Source organism: Rhamphochromis sp. 'chilingali' (assembly GCF_963969265.1).
Source record: "Rhamphochromis sp. 'chilingali' genome assembly, chromosome: 15".
NCBI lineage: Eukaryota > Metazoa > Chordata > Actinopteri > Cichliformes > Cichlidae > Rhamphochromis > Rhamphochromis sp. 'chilingali'.
In genome coordinates this window covers 19,198,644-19,223,382 of record NC_137942.1, presented here as the reverse complement: position 1 = coordinate 19,223,382, position 24,739 = coordinate 19,198,644, and the positions used below count along the sequence as shown (strand labels likewise).

The 24,739-nt window shown below is 40.4% G+C and overlaps 2 protein-coding genes across 5 annotated transcripts; one reads left to right on the top strand and one right to left on the bottom strand.

The window, feature by feature from the left end:
- Positions 1–4,849: 4,849 nt before the first annotated feature.
- Positions 4,850–9,852, top strand: alkbh7 (alkB homolog 7). Of its 2 annotated transcripts, XM_080905151.1 has the most exons (4): positions 4,850–5,232; positions 5,596–5,769; positions 5,854–5,978; positions 6,134–9,852. In XM_080905151.1, the coding sequence occupies exons 1-4, from the start codon at positions 4,960–4,962 to the stop codon at positions 6,252–6,254; spliced, it is 693 nt and encodes a 230-aa protein (XP_080761277.1). In that variant the 5' UTR covers positions 4,850–4,959; the 3' UTR covers positions 6,255–9,852. The 2 variants fall into 2 exon arrangements, with proteins under 2 accessions (XP_080761277.1, XP_080761276.1); XM_080905150.1 differs by having other exon boundaries at positions 5,596–5,978.
- gtf2f1 (general transcription factor IIF, polypeptide 1) lies at positions 9,804–15,504 on the bottom strand. 3 transcript variants are annotated; one of them, XM_080905147.1, is made up of 14 exons: positions 15,440–15,504; positions 14,839–14,892; positions 13,814–13,863; positions 13,523–13,595; positions 13,121–13,314; positions 12,803–12,973; positions 12,465–12,670; positions 12,213–12,363; positions 12,045–12,100; positions 11,472–11,603; positions 11,280–11,359; positions 10,884–11,025; positions 10,593–10,725; positions 9,804–10,429 (listed from the first exon to the last, which is right to left on the bottom strand). In XM_080905147.1, the coding sequence occupies exons 2-14, from the start codon at positions 14,848–14,850 to the stop codon at positions 10,225–10,227; spliced, it is 1,605 nt and encodes a 534-aa protein (XP_080761273.1). In that variant the 5' UTR covers positions 14,851–14,892; positions 15,440–15,504; the 3' UTR covers positions 9,804–10,224. The 3 variants fall into 3 exon arrangements, with proteins under 3 accessions (XP_080761273.1, XP_080761275.1, XP_080761274.1); XM_080905149.1 differs by having other exon boundaries at positions 11,286–11,359; XM_080905148.1 differs by having other exon boundaries at positions 14,839–14,895; positions 15,440–15,473.
- Between the last annotated feature and the right edge of the window lie 9,235 nt (positions 15,505–24,739).

Sequence of the window (24,739 nt, the reverse complement as noted above, 5' to 3'; positions counted from 1 at the left end):
TATTAATGATTAGCTCTAGTGTATTTTAAAAGAAAAGACAAACAAATCATCTTTGGATTCTTTTAAAAGTAACCAGATAAAATAATACAGCAAAGTTTTTCTTTTTTTTAACGCCAAGCACTCCAGTAGCCATGTGCAGGGGCACTGAGTTGTGGGCTTTCTTGTAGTCACTCTGGGCAGTGCCCAAGTTGGTCTGCCTGATACTGCCTTAGAGTCTGTCAGCCAGGAGCTGGTGCTTTGGCCTTTTGGTGTTACTTGCAATGCCCTTCTGAGCTGTGCTCATGTATTACTCATGTGCCTACTCATCTTGGTTGCTACGATGCCTGAGAAGAGCTTCAATGTAGTGGAGAGGTTGGTAATGGCCAAGTAGTTGTTGGGATCCTTCATGATCAGAACTGTTCTGCTCTGTGTGGATGAGAACCTGCTGTTAGCAGACCATATATTTGTGCTCAGTGATCATGGAGATCTGTTAGCTTCTTCAGCCAGTAGGTACGGATCATGTCAGGTCCTTTCTTTATTCTGGAGACTTGTTGTTGGAGGTTGCTGTGGTCTGCTCTTAGGGGCGCCAACCACTTGTTGTGTGACACCTCCTTCTCACAGATGTTTTTCCAGTATTTGTCATTTTTAGCTCTTGTTGGGTCTGCCTTGGTGCTATTCTACCCTTTTACCTGAGAGCACACCCTCAATGGATTTTTGAAGAGCGTTTATTCTCTTGGCCTCTGCTTGTCTGGTATATCTCTTCAGTCTAGTGCCCAGAGCTATGCCTCAGCCTCTGCTATGAACATCTTGTTGTACTTTTTTTTTCATTCTGCACCTGTCCATCATGATGCCCTTCTGCACCTCACTTAATTGACTAACATCCTCCCGCACATGTTCTTCATGCTGAACTTCCTCTATCTGAATCCTTGATCTCACTGGGTCAGCTCACTTAGTTGCATTCCATCAATTTGATCTTCTCAGTTCTTGTACATATGTGCCCACTTCTCATCAATGTGTCCCAGTTTCTCAACACCTAACACGGAACCTGTTAAGCCAGGCAATGTCCCTTGAGTACCCCTTGCCCAAGGTAGGCTGGGGTAGCATGCAGGGCCTAGCTTGGGGATCCTTAGTGAATGAATCCCTGGCCAAGATTCAAAACCACAAACCTATTGTTCTAAATAAACACAAGAAAGTGAGTTTGGCAAAGACGTTACGCCTTATATCTTGTGACAAAATGCAGAGTTGGGATTAGTTAACACAATGATGTATTCATTATTCATTATTAACCTAATAAGATAATTATACTCTGTGTCGGCTGTTACGTTTCCTTCTTGTGAGTTATGTGCGTTAGCATTTAAATAACGTTACTAATGATTGTCATTTGAATCTTGTTTTTGAAACATTGTCTTTCCAAAACCTCTAGACTGTTACATGCTGTGTGTGTTTGTTCATAAATGTGTGTATTTACACTTGTGTGTGTTGATCTGTGAAATTATCTATTGCTGTTCAGTGCCAGAGGCTTTAAGGAGCAGCTCCTTCTGTCCAAACCTGTTATTCCACACAGCCGGCATAAGAAGCACTGCGGAGCAACAACACCAAGGCCACCCATGCACAAAACATTGTTACCTCACCAGAGCACATGAACTGTCTCTATAAAAAAGACTGCGGTAAATGATAAACAGGCTGTATTTATTGTGATTTTACTTCTATGACTGAAACCACACGTTTTTCCTTACCTCTCTCATTTAGTGGAAGAAAGATGTTTTGGGCAACCCAGACTTTAGTTCATATGATGTTCACAGTAATAATTAATTTCATAAGAAGGTGCAATGGTAAAGATGCTGACATTGTTCATATCTGTCATAGGGGCATTGTTTTTTAATCCATCAAGTTAAATATCACAACTATCCCGCATACTTTTCCTGTTAAGTGCTTGTAATTGTCAGTGCAGTATGCTGACTGCTTTTTTAGAACTTCAGGTAGTGTTTTAAATTCAGTTTGGGGTCAAAAATCTGTGCAAAAGTCTCAACATATGCCTCATTTCTTTTAATACTGTCTTGAATTTGTCTTGGTCTGCAGCAATAGTTCTCCAGGTTTTGTTATGATCAAAGTTTTTCTTTGGACAATGGCTGCTTTTTACTTATTGTCAGTCCAATCCTTGTACCGCACCATTTTAGAGGAATTTTTATTGTTGTTGTTTGTTTTCTGTGAACACTGACCCCAGAATTATCCAAGCATCAAAATGTCACCTCAACTCAAGGGATGAACAAATTTTAAATTGCATCTTTTTAGACTCTTTGTTATTAGCAGCCTCTTGCAAAAGCACAAAAGAAGAAAAAAATTGCAAAGCAGGAGGTGTTGGAATTACAGAAACAATGTTTTTACTTGTTATACTTTATTTTCATGTATGTTTGTGCATATACAAATTGCACAGCACTGTAGAATATACACAAATACGGACAACACGGACATCTTTGAAAAAAAAATTATGTTTCTGCATAACTGGCTAGAGAACCAAATTAAGTTTGACTTTAGTCAAAGAAGGAAGATGAATAATCAGGACAGAATTACTCGTCAACCTGTTAAAAAATGATGGAATCATGGATGTAAATGCAACACACACAAAAGCTAGTCTATCCCATCCGTAGAGATTGAACATGTCTGAATAGTTCTCTGTTGTTTTTCTTCCTCTGTCAGATGTTCAAATAGCGGGTAGCTGTGAGGCTGCAGCTCAGAGGCGAGGACCTAAAAAGGAGTGTCGTGACTCAATGATTCATAAGACTGAATAATTCAATCGCTGGATGCATGTAGAGCACTCCGCCCCTGCTGAACCCGGCACTCCACAGACCAGTCGCAGATTTTCATGTAAACCTCTGTAACACTGGCTCACATTATACACAGCAAACAAAAAACGACAGATTGCTCTAAGGGTCAAATGTGTTATTTTCCTGTTGTTACAGCATCATCATCTTTACATAACCTGAATTCTGAGGTATTTGAGTACTCAGGTGTTCAGCCTCAGAAAACTGTGTGTGTGTGTGTGTGTGTGGGGGGGGGGGGGGGGGGGGGGGGCTGATTCAACAGAAGGCATAGTGATGCCTCCAGGAGAATCTGACCCATGATAATTCAGTGAATCACAGAGCCTTTAAATGAGTCCACCAACTGGGAATTGAAATATGAACCCACTCTTCATAACGCTTGTCATGGCTGGATGAATGTAATGCTGGGGGCAGCAACATGGCATCCAACAACGAAGTGGGAATCACATCAGTTGTATGAGGAGGAGATATGTGTGTTATTGTGGATGTTCACTGACTGAGACCAATACTATAGGCTCACAGAAGGAGCTCAAATTAACCTTTTTTATGCAGGGGATTCATGCGGATGTTTCGAATCACGTGCACACATATCTGTCTCTGTAGGAGGAAGGATGGTGGACTAAAGTTTATCAGTGCTAGAAGAAGCTCACGTTTTACATTTTTAAACATCCAGAATTATTAAGGTAGTTATAAGTAGAGTAAAGCAGGTGGTCCTCTACATGGAAACATCTTTTTCACTTTATCTTTGCATATTTAAATCACAATTTAACTTCAATGTAAAAGCAATGTACTTCTTGTGGGGGTAAAGGAAATACCTCACTTTCCTTCTATAAGAGTTTGCCTGGATACAAACCAAAAGAGGGAGCAGGAGAGTGGACGTGCTAACCTTAGTGGTAAGTAGGCCAAGTAAGCATTTTTTTTCTCCTTGGGATTATCCAGTGAGGATGAAGTCATCATCTCCTCTATGAACTCCCTCCTTTCTCCTGGTTTTTTTTTTTTTCACATTCTTCATTTTTACAGCTTTCAAAATTTCGCACAGATTCAGAGTCACTCAGTGGATTAATGAAATTGTATAAACTCTTTTTATACATTTTTATTACTTTCTATGTTAGCTTTTTTTTTTTCTTAATCCAGTTTCTGCATAAGTTGTCATGAAAATCCTGTGCAGCAGGTTAAGAGATTTAAAGCCTGGCAATTACAAAAAAAGATCTTTGTGTATATTTTGTCAAACACTATTGATACAGTTAGTGATGAACAAATTGGGAAAAACACCACCTCCTGTGTGGAGGCTTAAACATTTTTACTAGTTGAAATGTGCTGATTAAGCTGATTCAGTTTGTAATCATGGGCATTCAGTTCCCTCCAGTGTTCACATGGATAAATTGCAGCATATGGTTCCCTGTATTTATTAAACCTGTAAGAGAGTTTGCTCTCACTGAGCCTTAACTGTGGCTGGAATTAATGTACATGAAGGCGTGTTAGACATATGGGTCACATATATATGAGACCAGACCACAGGATCTGATACTGTTGACCATACTATTTTCCCTCCACAGACTTAGAAATCTGTTTATCCCAGGTTAAAGGACATACAGTGATGTGTAAAGTGTTTTCCATCTTCCTGATTTAATTTTTTTTGTATGTTTCTCACACTTAAATGTTTCAGATCATCAAACAAATTTAAATATTAAATATTAAAGATAACACAATAAACACCAAACTTCAGTTTCGTAATAAAGGTGTTTATTAATAAGGGGAAAAAATCCAAACACTCATGGTACCATAGCAGTTCGCCATTAAAATAAATAAATAAATAAAATATTTAAAAAGAAATCTGTATAGAATATCTTTTGTATAATGTTTTATAGGGTTTTTTGTAACTCTAATTTGTAATACTATTTTTTGTAAATTTATTTTCATTCTTATCCTTTTATATGGTTTGCATGGTACGGGTGGCATTATCTTTGAGATGACGGAGGTCAAACATTTTGTTTTTCCGGCGTTTTACTGAAAAAGAAAAGACTTCGAGCCCCACAATGCTTTGCGTTTCCAACATGGCGCCTCCCATATCTGCTTGACTTATGTCAACAAGACCGAAACGCCGCTGAAGGTAAACGGGGGCTTTATAAGGACACTAACTAATAATACATCGACAGGGACGATGAAAGTGTTGTTGGCTGTGTTAAAGCAAATCCACAAGCCAGCTCTTTGCACCGGTAACCCGCGCTGTCTGAGCTCCGGGGCCACCAGTGGCCTGTTACCTCTCGGGGATGAAGCTCCAATGGTGGGCTCCAGCCCGGAGCTGGTGCAGAAGCTGCGCTCGCAGGTGGAGGTGAGGACGGACTTCATCACTGAGGCAGAAGAGGCTGCTTTTCTGCGGGAGCTGGACCCAGGCCTGAAGAAGAAACGCTACGAATTTGATCACTGGGACGATGTAAGTCAGGTTCATTGTTGACTGAAACTTTAGGAAAGTTGAATGTATTGAATATTTAAAAAGGTGTAGGTGAAGGTGGTTTACTGCACTGTGATTAGAAGTGATTCTGATAGTTTGTCTAACCCAACAACGTTTATGAGGCAGGATAAAATATTAGACACACTTCTGACAGTAATGCAGTCCAACACCCCCCCTATGACCTCAGTGATAAACAACATAAAGTACAGTAGTTCGTTTTTAACTGCATCACAGAGCTATAGCTGTATTCACACCTAACACTGTCACTGATCAGTGTAGTTGAACTGTTTTCTCTTCAGAGTAACACAGGCTGTGAGACCGACTTTGTTTTTCCTGCACATTTAGGCAATCCACGGGTACAGAGAGACTGAGCGTCTGAGGTGGGGCGCGGCATGTGAGGAGATCTTGAATCGGGTCCGATCTACAGCATTTCCTGAATGTAGCCAGCTCCTCGGCCCTGTGCACGTTATAGATTTGGACAAGACTGGCTACATCAAGCCCCACATCGACAGTGTCAAGGTGGGTTTGCCAGGATTTTTGCACAGTGGCTTTCTAAAAAAAAAAGTTGCACACATGGTGATCTTACTCTCTAACTTTTTCCAGTTCTGTGGAAGCACCATTGCAGGGTTGAGTCTGTTGTCTGACAGTATTATGCGCTTAGTGAAGGAGGACACACCCAGTGAATGGCTGGATCTGCTGCTTTCCCGACGCTCCCTCTACATACTGAGGTGCTGCATTTACCTCATATCTGTCTTAATGTTTCCTAAATATGACGTGTTTGAGATTTTGATTAATACACAAGGCTGAATGGTTATAGTAAAGAAGCAGCTGTGGCAGTTTGCAATTAACAAAGGTTCACCCTGTCCTTTTTACACCTGTGCAGGGACCAGGCCAGATATAAGTTCACTCATGAGATCCTGAAAAATGAGGAGTCTGTGTTCAACGGGCAGAGAGTGCCTCGACAGCGACGCATTTCTGTCATCTGTCGTAACCTTCCAGGATAAGCTCCAGCTCTAATAACAGCAGCAGATCATCAAGTCCAACTTTGAGGTTTCTGCCAGTGATACTCATGGAGATATCAAGGCTAAGATCTTTCAAGTTTATTAGCGACTATAAATGTGTGTGTTTAGAATGTTTATTGGACGTGACGCTCTTCTGGTCATGCTGTTGAAAAAGACTATAAATTGATTCAATTTAAATGGCATTCTTCTAAATTTGCACTGGATCTTGCCGAAGACGTCGGATTTAAACGTATCTGAATGTTGTTTTCGGTTCACCTTTAAAATGTTGTTTCAGATTTGTGTATTTATACAATAATTTCATCACTTTGTTGCGCTTTTCTAATTCTGTATAATACAGTCTCTTTGTGAAACATTTCCAATGTACCTTAGCAAATAAAATTATGATCTTGAATGTTTAAAAACTTTTAACTGAACACTGTGTGAGAACTCAAAAAATGGTTTATTAATGAATATAATTAGGAACAAATTACACAAATACGCAGCTGGACAACACTTGGAGTGAAGTGCTGTGAAACAACAGCACTTTACTCCAATTCTTTAAGTACTGACATCACTACACTAACATCTAATGTTCTAATTGAAAACAGTGTGTCCTTCTGCTCAATGGTTTGCCTAAAAATGCACTTTAATGTTTATATTGTTTATAATTTCCCCTAGGGATCAATAAAGTATTCTGATTCTGATCAACTGATCAACATGTGCTGCTGCCATCTAGTGGCAGCAGCACATCTTCTCTGATAAGGCAAATTCATTGCAGGAGGAACCGCACTCTATTCGTTGATCCTAAATGAAAGGGATCAAGACATAAAGTACTTAAACATGACTTCCTGGGCAACCCTAGTTTAGACAAATACTCCTTATGTACTTCTTTAGTCTTTTAACACAGGTAAAGAAGACTGTACTAAATTATTTATTTTATTGTAATGACTGCATATGAGTTGGGTTTCAACACACTGATGACACCACAGTCGGGGAGTCAATATAATAGTATATTGCAGAGAGGAATGGGGATTAGGTCTCATTCAAAGACGTGGTGGTTACAGAACTTCTGGGCCTGGGATTAAAAGGTAAAATGCGTCTTTAAAGACGATGTCTGTGATGTGCTAATTATCATGTTTATATTTTTCAAACAGGGGCTCTAGACGCAGGCTGTGGAGGGGCTTCCCGGGATGCCCTGACCACTTCTTCCATACCCATGTGATTTTTTTTTTTGAATGCTCTGTTGCATGTTGTATCTTTTATCTATACCATCCTTCAGGTTTTATTTTGTCTTTTGTTGTTCATGGTCTTTCTTCTCTTTCCCAGCTGGCCAAGGCAGATGTTTGTTCTTCTCTGAGTGTGATTCTGTCTCACATATAAACCTAATGAAAGGGAGTTCCTTCTCTCGACTGTTGCCAAGTGCCGGTTCATAGGGTGCTTTGTGATTTTGGGGGTTCTTGCTCTGATATTGTAGAGTCTATCCTGGTTTGAGCTGGTGCAATGCAAATATATTTCAATTAAATTGTATTTATATTGTGCCAATTCACAACAACAGTCACCTCAAGGCACTTAATTTTGCAAGATACAGTATTAGAATGAAACCCTAACAATCACACAACCCTCTATGAGCAAGCACTTGGTGACTTAGGGACAAATTCAAGCACAACCAGGCTCAGGGAGGGGCAGCCATCTACTGTCACTGGGTGGAGGTGAGAGAAAAAAAGAAGAGAGCGAAGAGAAAGAGGACAAAAGGTAAACTACAGGAGTGATGGGCAGAGTTTAAGAATTGCTAATGACTAAATACAGAAGTGATGTATAAAGACAGACAAGTGAAAAGAGCAGCTTGAAGAAGAAGCACTCAATAGATCGAGGGAAGCCTCCCAGCAGCCTAGACCTATTACAACACAACTAAAGGAGGATTCAGGGGGTCACCTAATCTAGACATACCTATATGTTTTGTCAGAAATGAAAGTTTCTAAACTTCCAAACTGGGAGCTGGTCTCCCAGAAGAGAGGTCTGATAGCTGAAGGTTCTGCCTCCCATTCTATTTTCAAATGTCCTAGGGCCCACAAGTAAGCCTGCAGTCTGAGAGTGAAGTGCTCTATTGGAGTGAAATGCTACTATGAGGTCATTAAGATAAATGGAGCCAGATCACATAGGTTCATAGATAGATAAAACTGGGTATCATCTCCATAGCAAAGAAAATGTACCCAATGTTTTCTAAAAATATTACCTAATGAAAGCATGTATAATATAAAAAAGTACTGGTCCCATCACAGAACCCTGTTGAACTCCCTGAATAGCTTTTGTGTGTGAAAAGAGGCTCCTCGTTCACATGAAAAAACTATAATCTACATGTGTGATACATGTGATTCACTACAGTACTCTTGATACCAACAGTGTGTTCTAATCTCTGCCGTAACATATTTGGTCAGTGATATTGAATGCTGCAATAAGGTCTTGCAGGCCAAGCAGTTAATAGTCAAGAGGCCATAAGACTTTAACTGGTGCAGTTTCTGTGCCATTCTGCACTCTAAATCCTGACTAAAAGATTTTAAAGTAAACAATTCGTTTGAAAAATGTTCATTTAATTGTTTGACAACTACTCTTTCAAGACTTTTTGAAATAAAAGGTTTGAAATTGGTGTACAATAGAAGTGTTTTTGCTTCAAATCGCACTACAATCTATGTAAACTCACAAAGACGAGGAAGATGAGAAACCTCAGACAACACTGCACACAAATCACTTTTACATCCCTTTAACAGTATTGGCATTTTAAGTGCTGTACTTTTTCATCATTAAAATAATAAAGTTACTTGCTGCCTACCAGTTGTGTCAAAATAGTAGCTTCCTTTTACGTGATAAAGGTTATCCCAGGACAGTAAACAAAGCAGCAAACTAAGGTTTTGCAAAAGACAGTCTTAGCTTCCTGATAGTTATGCAAATGAGCTTTCAAAAATATTTGCATGCACCCTATTTCAGGGTAATCTTTGTCTTTACAGAGGGAGGACAAAATAAACAATCGATGCGTGTTCTGTGCCCAACTATACTTCATGAACAACAAGCACCCAAAGTAAGAAGTGAATGTTAGTTGCTGCCATTTCTTTTTAATGCTTTCTTTGAATTATTTTCACTCTAAGCAACACACATACATATTTAGATGTTTAATGTGAAGTGTGTTTAATAAATCTGTTTATATTAAAGTACTTTCAGGAACAAGTGATTTGATAAACTGACAAAAAAATAAAACTGCCCAGTTTTGTCCTTAAAGGACAAAAGGTTTTTTTTAACATTGAAGGAGGTACAAAAACTCAAATCCTTACATAAGAATAGTTTTATTAGAAAAAAATTTCTATGCAAGGAATTAAAAACAAACAAAAAAAAAAAAAAAAAACAGAACTATCAGGTTTTAACTATCAGGTCAAAACAAAATTTTTCATTCAACATAATTTCATGGACAAGTCTGTTACTTAAAGGGAACCTATTGTACTATTCCTTATTTTCTGTTATATACACATTTTTTTCTTCTCTGGGATTTTTGATGTAAATGAGAACCCTGTAAAACAACTTTTTTTTTTTTTTTTTTTTTTTAGGAGGGGCAGCCAATCAAAACAAAGTTAGCTTACAAGGAAGTGGTAGGCAACTAAAACAAAGGATAAACTGCACTACAGCAAAGTGGAAGATAAAAAAATCTACATGTATATATTTTGAACTGGAAATCTTGCAAAGCAATTTTACTGTTTTAGAGTTCAAGAATAAAAATACAGAAAAGAAAACTGACAAAATAAGTCCGCTTTAAGGTGACTTCTGCTGAAGGCGGGTCTAGCTTCCTGTGCTGTGGCATATCACAGAACAACCTGTGCAGACTATTCTTCCATGGGTTTTATTGAAAACACTATAACCTTTGAACAAAAGAGGGTCAGTTTTAGCACTTCACCACTTCTACAACCACAACATCCCTCTGTTCCTTTGGTTATTCAGTGAGGTAGAAGTGCATTTTGTCGTTTATGTTCTTGCGCTCTGGATTGAGGCGCTTAAGGATCTGTGCCAGCACGTTGACAGTCTGCTCACTGCTCAGGCCGGTGCGCTTAGTCTGGAACTTCTTCAACAAGTCTTTAGTGGTCATTGGTTTACGGATCAGGTAGCGGCGGACTGCTTCCTCTGTCAGCTGCACATCACTGTGGGGTGAATGAAAAGTAAAGAATACAGTTTAACACTCATATTTACATTATATATCTATTGGTGTATTTATGTTAGCCTTCTGAATCGTAAGACAAGCAGGAAGAAATAACTGTGTGTCTATGAAACTGTATTGAAGAAAAAAAAAAACCTGGACCTTACCTTGAGCTTGGGGTGGATTTGCCTGATTGGGGTTGAGGTGTGCTCTTCCCAGAGGGAACAGGGCTCTGGGTGCTGGGTTCCATCTTAAGCTTTTTGGCAGCAGGTGAGTCGATGCTAGGACCTTGTCTCTTACCTGGAGACAAGACAGAGAAGACAAGTTTGTTTGGAATGGAATAACAAAAAGAGAAGATTTGAGAGTAGAAAGCTACTTGTGAAGGTCCTGCATATATCTACGTATGTACACTATACTGTGAACGTATGAGCATTTGTGTGGGCTTTCTGAGAAATCACCTTGCTCCAGCTTGCTGGCGGCAGCACGGAGTGTGTTCGAGGTGGAGGCAGAGTCTAAGGATGGAGTTCCAGGACGGCTACCAGTCCTGGAGCTGCCTGCAGAGCCACGGCCACCAGCACGTTTAGGAGGTGTGCGTTTCTTCTGAGATAGGAAGGAAAAGACGATAATTGATGAGAATGCAAACAAAGAATGAAAAATTCCAATATAGAATAACAATCCGCACTAATATGAAATACTCCAAAGCTTCAGCATTACAAAACTGGTCGCACACTGGTCGAGCCATTGTTTTATTAAGCAACAACGGTACTGATGTTAATTATGATAATGATAGGAAAATATATTACAAACTAATTTGGCTTAAAAAGAAATAAATGTGAATTTGTTCAGTTACGCACACTAACCGCCATGAACAGAGCAGAGGCCGTCTCTCCTTCGATGTCACTGTCATCTGAGCTGTCTGATTCTCCACTGCTGTCTGTGAAGCACAAGAACATAAATCTGACTACTCATACACACACATTGCTCACATATTTTAAAATACTCCATTCAACAGTACGTGTTGTGACTTTTTTTTAAATTTTTTTTACCTTTTTTCTTCTTCTTCTCCATTTGAACTGGGGTTTTCTTCCCTTCCTCCTCCTCTTCCTCCTCTTTTGCTTCCTCATCATTCTGTTTCTCCTCCTCACTCTCTTCCTCACTTTCAGATTCTTCATCAATCCCTACAAAAGGATAAATATTCAGAAACAATCTAAATGCATTGATTAGTGAAAAACTAGACACTTCTGGCAGGTATCTGGCCATAACGTTCGTCCAGATGCGGAGCTAAGTTATATGAGACCTAAGTCATTTTCAAGATTGTGTCTACTTAGGTCACCTTCCACTCACCTAACTTTTCAATGCCTAAAATAAATTTTTTGACACTGTATGCATAAAATCATATGTTTGGGGGTGCCTGTGCCGCAAAAGATAGAATGGTGCGTCTACCAATCAGCATGTTGAAACCGTGAGTCGCCTGTGATGCATCCATCAGATTGTGTTCCTTTAGGGTTTGTATGAATGTGTGTGAGACTGTGTGAACATCCAAGTACACGTCCATTTACATTTACTGTGTTTTATAGCTTCACTTTTATTGAGTATTTTTAACAATAAATTGATCTGACCTTTAGGGTGTTCCTCTGCTTTGACAGGCTTTCCCTTTTCCGGTTCTTCTTCTGAGCTAAATTTGAAACACAAAATAAATGAATAAATAAAACAAAAAACAACAAAAAAAACCCAAACATTGTTGATACAGTGTGAGTCTTTGTGTGCTACCGTGTAACGGATCTGACCTGCTTTCATCTGACATATAATCCACTTCTAGGCCCTCGTAGTCTCCGTCATCGCTGTCTTCCAGAGCCTCGTTGTCTTTACTCTTTTGCTTCTTTCTCTTTGCTTTTCCTTTCCCAGCATCTTTTTTTACCTTTGGCTTGCTCTCTCCATCTGTCCAACAAAGCCAAAGTGTTTGAAGGAAGAAAATCAAAAGATGAAAGCCGGAGACGTTTTACAATAGTCTCTTCTTCTTGTTGTGTCTTTCTCCTTACCGTCCCCCATACTGCTGTCACTGTCATCACTGCTCATCTCCAGCTCGTCCTCCAGGTCATGAATGCGCAGGTCACCCCCTCTTCCGCCCCCCTTCTTTTTCTTCTTCCCAGATTTTTCTCCTTCGTCTTCGTCTTCCTCACCCCGCTCCTGCTCTCGAAGACGTCTCTGAAGCATGATGCTAAAGTGATTCACCACCTTGTTCCGCCTAGAAAAACAGAGGGTGACTGTCTTAAAATCAAACAATTAACATCTAGGGTCAACTGAGTACTTATTTTTTAAGTACTCATTTTTCTTCATCACTTTTAATCCCAAACCACCCCCGTCCTTTCCCTTTCACCTGCCCCACTCCTCCTCAGCCTCCTCAGCAGTCAGAGTTCGGTGTTTGGCCTGTGGTGTAAAGTTGTACCAGCCGTGAACAGGAAAAGCCTCGAAAGCTCCATCGGGACACTGCGTGAAGATGTAGTAGGATGCATTTTCTGTAACGCCACCCTTCTTTATACCTTTGAACCTTAAAAAAAAAAACAAAAAAAAAAAACATTCTTTACAGACATCAAGTCACCGAGATTTCTCTAAATAATAACTCTTATAATACATAATTTTATCTTGCATTACCAACACTTTTGGAGAGTAACTCAGAGGGAGTCTCTCTACTCACCTCTTGCCAGCTTTACCATTAACCTTGAGAATCCAGGGCTGGTCCTCCACTTTGAATTCACGCGTGACGATACCAAACTTCTTCCGACGAGCTTCCTCGCGCTGCTTTTTGCCAAACTCACTACCTGCTGCGCCTTCAGGGGTCTCTTCCTCCCCATATATCTTCCGAGCACTCATATCTCTTTCCATACGAGCCTGGGGAAAGGAGAAAGAGCAATGGAAAAGTGAAAAAAAAAACAAACCCCAGCCTACTCATTCCTAAATTTATCACATCTTTCTCGCTCTTTTTTTTTGTTTAAGGCGAATAAGACTGGCTGATATTCCTTTCTCATATCAACTCTAGCTCTGTCATACTGAAAACCTAAGCTTTGTCTGTGAGGTGTAGTTAAAGTATGAAGCCCACCTGTGTCCATGTTGAACAGTTGACTCTGTCCCCTGCATTGAAAGCCATTATATTGTACTTCTTGCTAGTGTTTCTATGCAAAGAAAAAAAAAAGAAGAATATAGTGAGTTATTGTGCAACATAACTGAGCTCAATTCATTTGCGTCACAATCATCTTCTAATAGTCATGCACATGCACGTCTTCAAGTGACACCTAGAATGACCAAAACACACATGAACACATGCAAAACAGTGACATAAGGCAAGTCCTGTGCACACAAATCTCTTTGGATATTTACATGTGTTACTCACTTGGGGACACGCACGATGTATTCTGTGGTTGAGGTGCTGCTGCTGCTTCCCTGTAAGAGAAAAAGTGTTCTTGTTGGAAGCCTGTCACATTTGAATAATGTGCACACCATGAAAGCCATGTCGGACCAGTACAGCTCAAAAGTCTTGAGTCTCTTCCTTTATATTTACAAGTAAAATGGAAATGCAATAACTTACTCAAACCACATATAAGGTAAAAATGGAGTTTGTACAATTGTAACAAACTTTAAAGTCAATATTTAGTATAATTTGCTTAATTCTTCAACACAGCCTGAACTCTCTTATCCAAGCTTTCTTGTCATTTCTTCCAAGATGTCTTCTGTAATAGTTCCCCAGGCTTCCAGAAGAACGTCCAAAGCTCATTTTTTGACAACAAACCTAATCAGACACTTAAAATCATTGCCAACCTGATTGGACAATGTAAAGAAGACCACAAAGGATCAAAGCATTTTCAAGGAAGACTATGGAGACAAATAAAAGCGAGAAAAGCACTGGAAAAAGTGAATATTTTTTTTGCATCTGCTGTCAATGTAGTTTTTAGAAAGAGAAAAAAGAGAGAGAAAAAAAAAGGGAAACTGGAATTAGCCAAACTGAAATGAGCCGAACTGTAATGAGGTACAACACTGGATAATCTTTTGTGTTACCTGCCTCTTTCATGCTTGAATAATAGGTCAGTGTTAAGTGGTTGACAAACAAACCGACCAACAAAAAAACAAAAAACAAAAAGCAACTCCTCTGAAAATAATTAGGTGCAAGGACTGGACTGAAAATGAGTTTACGAAGCAGCCAAAGAAAACTCCGTCAGAAAGCCTGGAGAACTGTTTCCAAAGACCACTTAAAAATACAATTAATTCTGGCTACTTGGAAAAAAAACATGGAGAAATGAGGGATGGCTCAAGACTTTTGCACAACACTGTAGATTCACGGCATTAAACATAGCACAAGAGTGGATCAAATTATCAAAAGAAAATAAAGACATACTTTTGTGTTGTCAAATGAAAGCTTACCAGTGATGTCATGGTTGGTTGTCAGTCTCTGGATTTACGACACCACATCAACAGCTGCTTTAGGCGAGGTGGACACACCGTTACGAAAACAGAGTAATGATACTAATAAGATAATACATAATAATATATAATTCAGTCAGTTTGTGTTTATTTTTAACTCAGATTATCCAGCTGAGAAACAGAGAACCGAAAAGGTCTGTGAAGGTACGATATCCCTGCACGAAGACATTCAAATAATGCTTTATAAGCGTTTTCAGCAAGTTATGACAATTTTAGGATTAAAACAAACGCGGCAGAATAAAGGAAACCTATCCCCCTTCCATGACTCATTTGTAATATTACAAGAAAGACTGACTAAAGTTAAATTAGGCTAAAGTTATACGAAACGAGGTGTAACTGATGTTTATATCTTTGTACGTTAGCTTTAGCAGCACCACATTTTGCAAGCAGCTGTAGCTGCGGTCTGTAGCTAACTGTGAAAACAAGCAGGAACACTGTAAACTCATGAGACCTATCCATCTTCGACCAATGCAAAAAATATTGGAAATTAAAAAGACTAAATATGAAATATCGGCTCATAAATGATTATATACCGTCTTACCGCTGTGTGCACTCCAATTGCACTTGTTCCGTTTGCCTCTATGGTCAATAGGAAACATTTACTGTAGACATTGGTTCCTACCAGTCCCTTTGAAGGGTTCCGCTTGTTCCCTTGTATTCACCAGTTTATCTTGTTTAAGAGTTTCTACCACCCCACTACTCATCCACCGAGGAAAATATTTCCAGAAAGTGGCACTACCTTTAACGCAACATTTTCAAACACGTGTGTAAGATGATATCCACAATCTGCACTAATAAACTAGTAAAATGTGTGTTTTAGGGTTTTATTAGTTTTAAATATTCATTTTGTGAATAAATGCAATTTGCCTGTGTGAGAAGCAATTAAAGAGACATAAAATATCCCTCATAGTACCTGTATGTCAATAGCATTTAGTGTGTAACAGAGGATTTAGCGAGTGATTACAATGATAGCCTGCTCTGTGGAGCAGTTTAATTCAACCCTGTTTCATTTATATTAGATATACATTATACACACACACACACACACACACACACACACACACACACACACACACACACACACACACACACACACACACACACACACACACACACACACACAATATTAGAGACAAAAGAAACCCAAGAATGTGTCACATGTGCTTGAATTGCAGGCTCTGACCATAACAAGAACATACCTTGACATGGGCCTTAGAACACGTGTACAAATTTGTCCTATATGACTTATCAAAACCCTCCCAGAAGTAACAAAACAAAAAGAGAAGTGTATTTTTTAAAATTTATCTTGTCAACTAGTAAAGTAGTATTGATTGTTGCCTTTACTTTCCATTATCCACATTGATTGACTCACAAAAACAGCACTGCCAAGGAAACATGACATTAAATGCTACAAACACTAATAAGAAAGAGAAAATTTGATGAACAATCTGAACTGACTAATAATAATTACTTATAGGCACTTGTTTATCCTTTATCACACATTTGACTGTTTAACTTCGACTTGTCGCTGGTCATATAATAAGGTCATATAATAAACTTGTTAGCAAGGAAGAAGACTATGGATTTGACCAAGATTAGATCGAAAAGCTATGATAAAGGGAAACAGATACACAGTGTATATATATGTATGCACGATACAGTGCATAAGATAAGCAGTGATTAAATAATGGGCTATTTTAATTGCAATCCTTGAACATGTCTGCTACAAATGGTGCACAGTGACTGTATTTGCATTATCTCTTTGCATGTTTAAGGCAGGATTAACTTTTTTGGGAAGCAATTCAAATTTCACAGTGTGTGCTACACAGCAAATTCAAAAGTGTTAAATTTTTTGGTGTTAATAGTCTCCTTGCAAAAGTAGAGTTAATTTTACTCTAAGCAGAGTCACATTCTTTTAATGTAACTCTGAGGTGTAAAATGATAGTAGTTAAAATCGAGTGTTAAAAATGAGTGTTTCTATTTCAAATCTGGAGGTGTTACAATGGAAACATTAAAGCTGCAAGCAGCGTTATGAGGGCCCTCGCACCCCCGGCACGTCGAGCCACTGCCAACACCTCAAACCGGCACGTCCGATGTGATGTCACATTGATGGATTTCATGCTTTTAATCACCAGCTAACATTTCATCTTATTCAACCAGGATTATAGTCATGCCACTAGGTGGCGCTCTAACCATTATTGACAAATAGCATAACAAACATTTCCAAGCTCGAGTCTCATCACACCTGCGACCTTTGGGAGAGATTGGACATTGTGTTTTTTAGTGACAGCAGATTACTGCTTTTTGCGAGTGATTGAAACTCTACGTGCCGCCATGACCACCCCGTTTCCCTGAACGGAAAAAGCTTCGCAATTTAACATCACAAAGGTCTTTAGATTCTACACACTGAAGAATGCTTCAATATGATGAAATCCCTTGGAGGAGTTCGTCAAAGTATGAGGCCTGAAAAGGGGGGAAAATGTCATCAAAATTACACATTAATTTTAAAATGGCTGACTTCCTGTTGGATTTGGGATATTGCTCCAAGAGACTTTTTTGTACATCTTGATATCTCCTATAAGCTTACCAGGTTTCAGAATCATACATAGAACACAGAGCAGGGGCTGTGGTTTTGAAATATTGTAGGGGGCGCTGTGGAGCCATTTTGCGCTATTCAAGGAAAATGGTTACATAACAACAATGCCTTCATCCATTTGGAGGTGTGTGCCAAATTTCAAGCCTCTATGAACTTTCCAAGCCCCTCAAAAGCCACTTCATCTTTCATGATGAACCGCGTTGCCACCAGGGTGCGCCGTTCAGTTTAAAGTCACAATTTTTGCACTGAAGCATCACGAGGGACTGATGGTGATATTCACCGCTTTTGAGGTGGCCACGATCAACCTGTGAAAATCAGTACAACAAAGTTAAAGCCATGACATTTCCTGTTGCCACTAGGTGGCGCTGTCCGTATTTCCGACAATGGGCACATCAATCTGTTCAGGGCGGGTCTGACATCATGCCTGTAAAGTCTGGTACTGATCAGACTGGATTTCATTGAGTTATACTAATTTGTTTCTTCATGGCGTGACATCAAAGTTCGCCATGCTGCTGGGGTCACACCCTTTTGCGAAAACTCATAGTTTTCACTGTAACCCAAGACCAACTCCTTAAGGCTTTCCTGGAGAAATTTGAGGCTGCAGATGTCACCCATCACTATACTGTACCCCAAAGTGTAAAACATGACATTTCCTGTTCCCACTAGGTGGCGCTGTCCTTGATGTCAAATATGGCAGTTGAAATATGTTCAGGGGTGGAGCCTTATCATATGTGTTCACTTTGGTCAAGGTCAGAAAATGTATGACAAAATGAGAGGCAATAAGATTTTGATGGCGAGTCATCGAAATTCGCCATGGCGCCACGGCCTCATAGTATTGTGAAAACTCAAAAGCTCCGCAATTTAACATGGCACAAGGGTGTAGTTGACACTGTCCAAATTTGAAGGTTATGAAATGAAACCCCAAGGAGGAGTTCGCAAAAGTTCGAGGCATGGAAATGGCAAAATTAGAGCCAAAATGTCACCTTCAATCCAAAATGGCGGACTTCCTGTTGGGTTTAGGACATTGCCATAATAGACTTTTTTGTTCGACTCTGAACGTTATATAAGTGTACCGACTTTCAAACATGTAGGTCATACCCATATCGGGGGCTCGCGTTTTTCATTTTTCTAGGTGGCGCTACTGAGCTAATTTTCCCTGGCCATGTCTGAGAACATTAAAATACGTAAATTTTCACCAGACCTGACGCGTGTGCAAAATTTCATGAGTTTTCGAGCATGTTTAGGCCCTCAAAAGGCCAATTCATTTGCCGGAATAATAATAATAATAATAATTAAAGCTGCAAGCAGCGTTATGAGGGCCCTCGCACCCCCGGCGTGTCGAGCCATGCCCAACACCTGAAACCGGCACATCCGATCTGATGTCACATTGATGGAATTCATGCATTTAACCACCAGTTAACATTTCATTTGGTTCAACCATGAGTATAGTCGTCCCACTAGGTGGCGCTCTAACCATTATAGACAAAGGGCATAACAAACATTTCCGAGCTCGAGTCTCATCACGCCTGCGACCTTTGGGAGAGATTGGACTTTGTGTCTTTGAGTGACAGCATATTACTGCTTTTTGGCGAGTGATTGAAACTCCACGTGCCGCCATGACCACCCCGTTTCCTTGAACGTAAAAAGCTTCGCAATTTAACATCACAAAGGTCTTTAGATTCCACACACTGGAGAATGGTTCAATATGATGAAATCCCTTGGAGGAGTTCGTCAAAGTATGAAGCCTGAAAAGAGGGGAAAATGTTGCCAAAATTACACATTAATTTTAAAATGGCTGACTTCCTGTTGGATTTGGGATATTGCTCCAAGAGACTTTTTTGTACATCTTGATATTTTCCATAAGCTTACCAGGTTTCAGATTAATAGATGAAACACAGAGCTGGGGCTGATGTTTTGAAATTTTGTAGGGGGCGCTGTGGAGCAATTTCGCGCTATTCAATGAAAATGATCACATGACAACAAAGCCTACATCCATTTGGAGGTGTGTGCCAAATTTCAAGCCTCTATAAACTTTCCAAGCCCCTCAAAAGCCACTTCATCTTTCATGGTGAACCGCGTTGCCACCAGGGTGCGGCGTTCAGTTTAAAGTCACAATTTTTGCACTGAAGCATCACAAGGGACTGATGGTGATATTCACCGCTTTTGAGGTGGCCACTATGAACCTGTGAAAATCAGTACAACAAAGTGTAAGACATGACATTTCCTCTTCCCACTAGGTGGCGCTCTTCATATTCCTGACATTGGGCACATCAATCTGTTCAGGGCGGGTGTGACATCATGCCTGTAAAGTCTGGTACTAATCAGACTGGATTTCATTGAGTTATACTAATTTGTTTCTTCATGGCGTGACATCAAAGTTCGCCATGCTGCTGGTGTCACACCCTTTGGCGAAAAGTCACAGTTTTCACTGTAACCCAAGACCAACTCCTTAAGGCTTTCCTGGAGAAATTTGAGGCTGCAGATGTCACCCATCACAATACTGTACCCCAAAGTGTAAAACATGACATTTCCTGTTCCCACTAGGTGGCGCTGTCCTTGATGTCAAATATGGCAGTTGAAATATGTTCAGGGGTGGAGCCTTATCATATGTGTTCACTTTGGTCAAGGTCAGAAAATGTATGACAAAATGAGAGGCAATAAGATTTTCATGGCGAGTCATCGAAATTCGCCATGGCGCCACGGCCTCATAGTATTGTGAAAACTCAAAAGCTCCGCAATTTAACATGGCACAAGGGTGTAGTTGACACTGTCCAAATTTGAAGCTTATAGGACCAAATCCCAAGGAGGAGTTCGTTAAAGTTCGAGGCATCGAAACGGTAAAATCAGACCCAAAATGTCACATTCAATCCAAAATGGCGGACTTCCTGTTGGGTTTAGGACATTGCCATAATAGACTTTTTTGTTCGACTCTGAACGTTATATAGGTGTACCGACTTTCAAACATGTAGGTGATACCCATACCGGGGGCTCGCGTTTTTCATTTTTCTAGGTGGCGCTACTGAGCTAATTTTCCCTGGCCATGTCTGAGAACATTAAAATACGTAAATTTTCACCAGACCTGACGCGTGTGCAAAATTTCATGAGTTTTCGAGCATGTTTAGGTCCTCAAAAGGCCGATTCATTTGCCGAAATAATAATAATAATAATAATAATAAACGGAGCAATTACAATAGGGCCTTCGCACTGTCAGTGCTCGGGCCCTAATAATTAAAGCTGCAAGCAGCGTTATGAGGGCCCTCGCACCCCCGGCACGTCGAGCCACGCCCAACACCTAAAACCAGCACCTCCGATCTGATGTCACATTGATGGAATTCATGCATTTAACCACCAGCTAACATTTCAACTCATTCATTCATGATTAGTTAGTCGTTCCACTAGGTGGCACTCTAACCATCATGTACAAATGGCATAACAAACATTTCCGAGCTCGAGTCTCATCACGCCTATGAGCTTTGGGAGAGATTGGACATTGTGTCTTTGAGTGACAGCAGATTACTGCTTTTTGGCGAGTGATTGAAACTCTACGTGCCGCCATGACCACCCCGTTTCCCTGAATGTAAAAAGCTTCGCAATTTAACATCACAAAGGTCTTTAGATTCCACACACAGGAGATCGCATCAATCTGATGAAATCCCTTGCAGGAGTACGTCAAAGCACGGTGCCTGAAAAGAGGGGAAAATGTTGCCAAAATTGCACATTAATTTTAAAATGGCTGACTTCCTGTTGGATTTGGGATATTGCTCCAAGAGACTTTTTTGTACATCTTGATATCTCCTATAAGCTTACCAGGTTTCAGAATCATACATAAAACACAGAGCAGGGGCTGATATTTTGAAATATTGTAGGGGGCGCTGTGGAGCCATTTCGCGCTATTCAATGAAAATGATCACAAAACAACAAAGCCTTCATCACATTGGAGGTGTGTGCCAAATTTCAAGCCTCTATAAACTTTCCAAGCCCCTCAAAAGCCATTTCATCTTTCATGGTGGACCGCGTTGCCACCAGGGTGCGCCGTTCAGTTTAAAGTCACAATTTTTGCACTGAAGCATCATGAGGGACTAATGGTGATATTCTCCGCTTTTGAGGTGGCCACGATGAACCTGTGAAAATCAGTACAACAAAATTAAAGCCATGACATTTCCTGTTGCCACTAGGTGGCGCTGTCCGTATTCCCGACAATGGGCACATCAATCTGTTCAGGGCGGGTCTGACATCATGCCTGTAAAGTCTGGTACTGATCAGACTGGATTTCATTGAGTTATACTAATTTGTTTCTTCATGGCGTGACATTAAAGTTCGCCATGCCGCTGGTGTCACACCCTTTTGCGAAAAGTCACAGTTTTCACTGTAACCCAAGACCAACTGCTTAAGGCTTTTCTGGAGAAATTTGAGGCTGCAGATGTCACCCATCACTATACTGTACCCCAAAGTGTAAAACATGACATTTCCTGTTCCCACTAGGTGGCGCTGTCCCTTATGTCAAATATGGCAGTTGAAATATGTTCAGGGGTGGAGCCTTACCATATGTGTGCTCTTTGGTCAAGGTCAGAAAATGTATGACAAAATGAGAGGCAATAAGATTTTCATGGCGAGTCATCGAAATTCGCCATGGCGCCACGGCCTCATAGTATTGTGAAAACTCAAAAGCTCCGCAATTTAACATGGCACAAGGGTGTAGTTGACACTGTCCAAATTTGAAGCTTATAGGACCAAATCCCAAGGAGGAGTTCGTTAAAGTTCGAGGCATGGAAACGGTAAAATCAGAGCCAAAATGTCACCTTCAATCCAAAATGGCGGACTTCCTGTTGGGTTTAGGACATTGCCATAATAGACTTTTTTGTTCGACTCTGAAAGTTATATAGGTGTACCGACTTTCAAACATGTAGGTCATACCCATACCGGGGGCTCGCGTTTTTCATTTTTCTAGGTGGCGCTACTGAGCTAATTTTCCCTGGCCATGTCTGAGAACATTAAAATACGTAAATTTTCACCAGACCTGACGCGTGTGCAAAATTTCATGAGTTTTCGAGCATGTTTAGGCCCTCAAACGGCCAATTCATTTGCCGAAATAATAATAATAATTAAAGCTGCAAGCAGCGTTATGAGGGCCCGAGCACCCCCGGCGCGTCGAGCCACGCCCAACACCTAAAACCAGCACCTCCGATCTGATGTCACATTGATGGAATTCATGCATTTAACCACCACCTAACATTTCAACTCATTCATTCATGATTAGTTAGTCGTTCCACTAGGTGGCACTCTAACCATTATGTACAAATGGAATAACAAACATTTCCGAGCTCGAGTCTCATCACGCCTATGAGCTTTGGGAGAGATTGGACATTGTGTCTTTGAGTGACAGCAGATTACTGCTTTTTGGCGAGTGATTGAAACTCTACGTGCCGCCATGACCACCCCGTTTCCCTGAACGTAAAAAGCTTCGCAATTTAACATCACAAAGGTCTTTAGATTCCACACACTGGAGATTGGTTCAATATGATGAAATCCCTTGGAGGAGTTCGTCAAAGAATCATGCCTGAAAAGCGGGGAAAATGTTGCCAAAATTGCACATTAATTTTAAAATGGCTGACTTCCTGTTGGATTTGGGATATTGCTCCAAGAGACTTTTTTGTACATCTTGATATCTCCTATAAGCTTAGCAGGTTTCAGACTCATACATAAAACACAGAGCAGGGGCTGATATTTTGAAATATTGTAGGGGGCGCTGTGGAGCCATTTCGCGCTATTCAATGAAAATGATCACATGACAGCAAAGCCTTCATCACATTGGAGGTGTGTGCCAAATTTAAAGCCTCTATAAACTTTCCAAGCCCCTCAAAAGCCACTTCATCTTTCATATTGAACCGTGTTGCCACCAGGGTGCGCCGTTCAGTTTAAAGTCACAATTTTTGCACTGAAGCATCACGAGGGACTGATGGTGATATTCACCGCTTTTGAGGTGGCCACGATGAACCTGTGAAAATCAGTACAACAAAATTAAAGCCATGACATTTCCTGTTGCCACTAGGTGGCGCTGTCCGTATTTCCGACAATGGGCACATCAATCTGTTCAGGGCGGGTCTGACATCATGCCTGTAAAGTCTGGTACTGATCAGACTGGATTTCATTGAGTTATACTAATTTGTTTCTTCATGGCGTGACATCAAAGTTCGCCATGCTGCTGGGGTCACACCCTTTCGCGAAAACTCACAGTTTTCACTGTAACCCAAGACCAACTCCTTAAGGCTTTTCTGGAGAAATTTGAGGCTGCAGATATCACCCATCACTATACTGTACCCCAAAGTGTAAAACATAACATTTCCTGTTCCCACTAGGTGGCGCTGTCCTTGAGGTCAAATATGGCAGTTGAAATATGTTCAGGGGTGGAGCCTTATCATATGTGTTCACTTTGGTCAAGGTCAGAAAATGTATGACAAAATGAGAGGCAATAAGATTTTCATGGCGAGTCATCGAAATTCGCCATGGCGCCACGGCCTCATAGTATTGTGAAAACTCAAAAGCTCCGCAATTTAACATGGCACAAGGGTGTAGTTGACACTGACCAAATATGAAGGTTATGAAATCAAACCCCAAGGAGGAGTTCGCAAAAGTTCGAGGCATGGAAATGGCAAAATTAGAGCCAAAATGTCACCTTCTCTTCCAAATGGCGGACTTCCTGTTGGGTTTGCGTCAATGGGCCCACAGACTTTTTTGTTCGTCTTGGCATGATACACATGTGTGCCAAATTTCATACATGTAGCTCAAACCATGTGGTCGTAGGGCTGCATTTAACAAGGCATAGGTGGCGCTCTAGAGCCATTTCCCAGTGCTCATATGTAAAACCATTAAAATACAAAATTTTTCACCAGACCTGGCATGTGTGCAAAATTTCATGAGTTTTTGAGCATGTTTAGGCCCTCAAAAAGGCCCTTGTTTCGCCTGAATAATAATAATAATAATAATAATAATAATAATAATAATAATAATAATAATAATAATAATAATAAGAAACGGAGCAGATACAATAGGGCCTTCGCACTCTCGGTGCTCGGGCCCTAATTAAAGCTGCAAGCAGCGTTATGAGGGCCCTCGCACCCCCGGCGTGTCGAGCCATGCCCAACACCTGAAACCAGCACGTCCGATCTGATGTCACATTGATGGAATTCATGCATTTAACCACCAGTTAACATTTCATTTGGTTCAACCATGAGTATAGTCGTCCCA